Genomic DNA, 6,476 nt, shown 5'->3' on the forward strand with positions numbered 1-6,476 from the left:
TTATTCTGTTTCCTAAAGTATCGGGCCACACCTACCTAGAGAGTGACATCAGTTCAGAAATACAATACATTCCACTAAAAGTATTTACTAGCACTACCAGTAATGCCTAAAAATCTTACCTACCTCTGACAGTTGAGCTATCTCATTTTATATGTTAACTTTATCTTCATTGGCTGAGACTTTAAAATCAATGCAAATAATTAAATAATTAAAATAATTTTAAACACTAGGAAACGATCAATAGTAAATTGAATTCTACTGAAAATTCTCCTATGAAGTCTCAAAAAAAAGTAATCTCAAAAATCTCTGTCATTCTCATCAATCCAGCTTCAGAAGATCTCATTATTGAGTTTTTTGTACTAATCATGGTTAACATCATAGATTCCCATGGATTTTCACTAAATCTTATGGGATGGAAGAGAGAACTTGCTGCATTAACTCATTTAAGGGATGCATTTGGAGAAACACAAGCATCCTTACTGCATGTGGTCTTGGCCAAAGTCAAGCCTGTTTCACTTACACGACGAGAGGGATGGCAGTGGGAAGTCAATCAGAAGCCCAAATGTGTGAACTTTTTTGCTTGAATTGTCACAGCAGGTCAGTACTAGGGCCTCATCTGAAAGACAGCCCTCCCAATTAGCTCCCTGATGACATAACCATTCAAAATGTTGCTGCAGAAGTATTTGAAGTAAAATTAAATGATCCTCTGAGTTTTCTTTGATAAAACATGGCACTTTAGTGAATTCTAGGCTATGGTTGCTGCTTCTCAACCCTGGAAAGCTGCAGACTTAAACAGAGAGTATGGAAACAAGAATATATAAAAGATACATAAGATATTAAAAGAATTTAAAATATAAAAATATAAAAGCCGTTTACAGATGTGTGAAGCTTACCGGAAAACCATGTGAAATACCTTTGCTAACAGCAGACATTAAAAAATGATGGAAGTAAGAGAACAAATTTATGTTATAGAGGGAAATGGAAGATATCAGAGATTATGTAGCTCCTGTATTTGCATTGTATGGGAAGAACCTGTTAATATCAGAGAAGTGTGGCTGCATTTATCAGTTTGCAAAGCTCACAAAAGTTGCTTGGAATGGCAAAAGTTCCTTGAGATTAAAAAATTGTGGATGAAGAGGCCTTGTAATCATCAACCCATCAGTGGAATGCAATACACAGGCTGGGCTGTCCTATGACCTCTGTGTTCAAGAGTTTTGGGTGCACAGTACTATAGAAAATTATACCAACAGCAACATTTCCTTATTTCAGCAATTATGTAGCAAGAATATCCCTGTTTGAGAAATCAGCTAACATGATATACCAAAAAATTACATTCTTTTATTTATCTTCAGACAACTTTTCCCTGTCTTATTCTCCTTCCTACACAAATTTCTGTGTTTCTAGCAGTGTCTTCATTAGCAAGAGCAAATAGCTGTTTTCATTATAAAAACTGGCTTCAGTGATCAAATGAACTGTTTGTTAGTTCATACGAATGCCCTGCAATGAACCAGGAAACTTGTCGAAAAATACTTGATCATAAAATCATTGCTGCCTAAATAAACACGTCAGCCCAGTTTAGTAAAAATTTAAACAGAATAAAACTCAGTCTAGCAGATGTGAAAATGTGCTTTTGTTCAGGATGCCTCAAAGACAGAATGGAAGGTTGGGTTTAGGTTTAGTTTTAGTCCATCTTAATAAGTGGGTAAAGTGGTAAATTCTATAATTCCCACAGGACAGAGGGGCCAACTTCAGACACTATTGACATTGCTTGTTAACCTTAATTGTGGTTCTAGTCTATGGAGAGAAAAAGGCATTTCCAGGCATTTCTTCAGAGTCTGATGGCTGACCAACATACATCCCCTGCTTCTTATCAAAGCAGTCTCAGCTCCCAGTGTGCCTGAAGCATATTTCACCCTAATGCTTCCCCTGATGAGGAAACCATGACATAGCCTAAAGAAACAGCACCTAATACCTGTGTATTAACCTCTTGCATCCTAAATAAACACTCTGTACATCTCAGAAGTACACCAAACAGGGGCTTTCCTGAGGTACTGTAAATACCTTATGCCAACTGCTTTTCAAAAAGACTTCAGTTAAGACATAGGGCCCAGTTTTCACCATACAAAGCTCATTAGCCAGCTCTGTCACTCACACACCTTGAACTACAGAAATTTTGTTTAACTTCTTCCCTGCTGTTTCAAAGAAGGCACCTTCACACCAATACAATCGCTCCACACTAAGCACTTTCATTGGTAGGAAAGTACGAAGACAAAAACCTGCTTTAGATGTCCCATTAAACCAGTTACGTTTCAACTGGGGTCCAGTGCATCTCCCTCCTATACCTCAACTGATGCTCAAGTGTCAGAAAAGGAAAGCCCAGAAGGATCTTGTGTTAGGATAAAAAGGCCACGTTTTGGGCCTTTGACATTTTCTGAGAGAGTGGATCTGAAGCAAAACCAATCTAAAAACAGTGTCTGAGAGACCAAAAAAGTCTGCCTTGTCTATGTACTAGCAGGAGCAATTCAGGCCCAACAAGATTCTAACAAGACTTTTCAGTCATTTAAGGGTTAAACTAATGAAGATGCACACACAATATACTTCACTACTGCAAGTTGTCAGCAGTTAATAATGATCCTGATTTAAAAAAGAATATGTATGTGCCTTTTGCACCTTAAAGATAAAATCCTTAAGAAAACTGATTGTTAAAAGATTTGGTACAGAGTCAGGGAAGCATACCTGGCTTTTGGCATACATCTTGTGCTTAGGTTTTGTCAAGGCTGTTGACAGTATACATCCTGAATTCTAACCAAGCTCAAGACCCAGAAAATTTGTGACAAAATCTGTAATTAGTTCCAGCAGAAGCTAATATATTGCCTGCCAAAAGAGTAAGCGTGAGCACATGAGCTGATCAGAGCCTGGCAGCAGAGAGAGCGCCTGGAAGGGGACCAGGCAGCAGTCGCTTCAGACCGACCTTGCCTCCTACCTCTCCTCCTTGGAGGCACCAGCCCTATTAATGATAAAACTTGGCAAACTGGCCTCACAGCTTCATGCCACATGTAACCAATATCTCTTTAGTTCATCCTTATCTTCCTCTTCCATTGCCCAGTGGTTTAATTTTTTTTTTAATGACAAAGGATTCTATGTACATTCTTGTTAATAAATACTTGCAGGCACGTGAATTCTCTAGCGTTCATTATGAGTTGTATTCATATTAGTATGTAACAAAAAGCCCTATCTTTCCCCCAAAGAAATTCTGCTTCCACAGTTTCAAACAGAAATTTTCATGAAGCCATCATGTCAGTGCTGTTCACAAGTTATATATTCTTCCAATGCATTTTATGGTGGTTTTTTAAGCAAATTGGAGTATACTTGCAAAATTACTGAAACATTACTGAAATGTTCTAAGCAAGAGGAAAAGAAACCTTTCTCATGATAGGGAAAATTACCATCTCCAGTAAGGGCATCTAAAAATGTGGGAAACTTAATATTGTCAGACTGGAACCTCAGAAATACTACACTTCATCTGTAACAAGCGTTTAATGGGGAGGATACCCACTGAGTAGCCAGTGCTACAAGTTGTATATGTCATTAGGTAGGAAAAAAAGAAAAGAGTAGTATAAACTAATACAAGCTAAAATTAAATGGGATTTTTCCCTGGTTTATAAATTTTATTGGCGCATCAGTTCCAACCTAGATACAGCATAACCAGAACAGCTATCTGTGAGGCTAGCTACATCTTTTTGAGATTATTTTTTTCTAATTTAGAAACCACTTTTTGTCTCCATCCATTACTTTGAATTATCTGCATGAGAACAGCTGCCTGTAAGTATTATTTTTTATAAGGAAAATGGCCCTTTCCACATGGGAATGTTTCTTAATGAAGTGAAAAGCAAACAAGCCACTCTCTGTTGTGCAAAAAATTGTGTGTTCCACACATGGACATGAAATTGAAGGTCAGCAGTTACAGCTGGCTGCATCATTGTGTCTCAAATTGAATGTCACCCACATAGTTATCAGTGCTCAGTGTCACACTGGGAGGTTTGGCAGGGAGGTAAGATACTGTGGAGGTCTAAGAAAATTCAAAAGAGAGATGTTAATAAAGCTGATGCCATCTGGCACCTCATCATGCCTGCACCATCCTCCAAGATGTAGCCTGAAAGTTTCTGTCCTTTCAAGATGGGCTGGGTGAAGGAGGAACAGCAAAGTCACCTCCGGAGGGTGTTGTTGGCAATGGTACTAGAAAGAAAGGAAAAGAAAACTCAGAGAGGTGGAGATGACAGAAATGCAAGAGCTGAACCTCCCAGCAGGACTAGGAAAATCTCCAAAGAAAACCAGGGAAAATCAGCAACAGTATGAGCAGTTTTGCCCTCAGCCACAGTAGATGTATGCTAAATTCTTACTCAAGAATAAGTGGACTAGTACCAGCTCTTCCACAGAAAGCAGAAAATCTAGCTGCTACACTTCTAGTTTTAATCCACAGCTGTCATATCCCGTGAAAGCAGTCAATTTACCTGATTTTGGGGTAATATTGGTAGGAAACCTCCCACTATTTTGAAGTCAGCCTCTGTGCAGCCAAAAATGCTAACTACTGAGAGAAGGAGAAGAGGGAGAATGAGTGTCCTTACAGGCGTACAACCCTGTGTTTAGAGACAACTACTGTGATTTTCAAGCTCTTGTCTGGGCACTGAGCTCAGTTACACAGGCAGTGCTGCAGCCCTCTTATAGGCACTAAACCCCCTCAGGAGAGTTTCGCAGATGCTCAGAGATGGTGTGAGCTGCCTCTGCCTTAGCAGAGAGGCCCTGCTGAGGTGGCCTAGACCTGAAGTTCTCCAGCAGCAGCTCCAGGTCAACTCTCCTCCTCTTTCATCCTGGGCAAACAGCAGCACAGTGTCTTGGTATCAGAAGGTTTTCAGTAAGTTAAAGCATGAAAAACTCACTATGAATTCACCTGTAGTCTCTGAAGTAAAATATTCACTGTCAACCTCAAAAGTTCAGAGACAAATTGTAAATCATAATCTTTATTAATTTTTTCTTATGCTATACAGAAACTCCATATTCTACAGAAATCTATAGAATGAGAAACCCCCTGATGCCACCCATAGATGTTGCTAGAACATACTAATAATACGGATAAATCTTCCTCTGTTCATAATGCTGCAGTACTCTAATGAAATGCTGCGATTATCATACAGCAAATCAGAGCTATGGGGAGGAACAGAAAAAACTAAAATTAAAATCTTTCAAAAAATCAGTTGTAAAAGGAAGAAGAGAGAACTGCCATTGCTAAAGTGTCTTTGTAATGAGACTAAAGCAGCAGAGAAGTAAGAGAAACTCTAATTGTAAGTTATTTTATTCACATTGTGTCTGACAAGAGGACTATTGGCTTCATTTTACTACCCTCCAGATGGAAGATCCTGAACATACTGTATAGGTTAATAATAAGCTCCTACAAGGACATACAGATTATCTATTCCAGTTAAGGTTTAATTCACAATAATGCACACAAAAATGAATGCATGACAAGAGGCTGACAGAACCATTTACCTGGGGTTTCTCTATGATAATGCCTCATACAAGTCAGCAAAGTTCAAGATGTGTTTTTGCAAAGTGATCCTACAGCTTTATGCAGTTTATGCTGTGTGAGAAGACTGCATTTTTGCTGCCTCATGGACTGCCTGTTAATACCTCTCCCACGTGGCAGAAGAGCTGCCCTCTTAAGCTGTAAAGAGACATAAATACAGACCTGGGAGAGCTACGCACTGGGGAGTGTGGTAGACAGTCACTGGGGCTCCTCTGCAGTCTCCCTTGGAGAGGGAGGAGTGAACCTTGCCCAGTCCTTGTTGTCCTCATTTCTCTTTAGAGAGGATTAAGGTCTGGACCTCAAATGGAGGAAGCACTTTCTAGTAGATCTGATCCAGACACCTGCTGGTCAGGGGAGCACATTATTTCCACTTGTACAGTGTTTCCAGAGAGGTTGTGGAGTCTCCTTCTCTGGAGACATTCAAAACCCGCCTGGACGCCTTCCTGTGCAACCTCATCTAGGTGTTCCTGCTCCGGCAGGGGGATTGGACTAGATGATCTTTTGAGGTCCCTTCCAATCCCTAACGTTCTGTGATTCTGTGTGATTCTGTGATCATAAAAAGGTCCTTTCCTCAACACAGAGATCTTTAGATCACCAAAAAGGGACCCTGTAGAAAGTTCAGCTGCCCATTTCCAGTTTGGGGGGTCTCCTCCAGGAGCCAGGTGCCCCTTGGGGAATCATCTAACTTTGGGGAAAAAAAAAAAAAAAGAGAGAGACCAGGACAAAACAAGTATCCAAGATGATTCCATCATCTTTAAGGAAACCAGCAAAGGCTACAAAACCCTTCAGAGTGAGAGCTACTCACCTGCTCAACATCTTGACCACTGATTTCTTCAAGGTACTTTTTAAAAGGATTGGGTTGATAGGGCTCCTCCTTTTGCTGTGCATTCTTTCC

General features: G+C 39.9%; 1 protein-coding gene across 1 annotated transcript in view; it reads right to left on the reverse strand.

The window, feature by feature from the left end:
• Positions 1-6,167: 6,167 nt before the first annotated feature.
• The window catches only part of LOC104544934 (flocculation protein FLO11-like), a 27,593-nt gene continuing 27,284 nt past the window's right edge, over positions 6,168-6,476 (reverse strand). Inside the window, exons 8-9 of the mRNA XM_010189940.1 lie at positions 6,387-6,476; positions 6,168-6,266 (exon numbers count right to left, since the gene is read on the reverse strand). The exon at positions 6,387-6,476 is cut by the window's right edge and continues 63 nt beyond it. Of these exons, the coding sequence (XP_010188242.1) occupies positions 6,168-6,266; positions 6,387-6,476 (189 nt within the window). The remainder of the gene's footprint in view (positions 6,267-6,386) is intronic.

The sequence above is a fragment of the Mesitornis unicolor genome, unplaced genomic scaffold (assembly GCF_000695765.1).
Source record: "Mesitornis unicolor isolate BGI_N332 unplaced genomic scaffold, ASM69576v1 scaffold4098, whole genome shotgun sequence".
Taxonomy (NCBI): Eukaryota; Metazoa; Chordata; class Aves; order Mesitornithiformes; family Mesitornithidae; genus Mesitornis; species Mesitornis unicolor.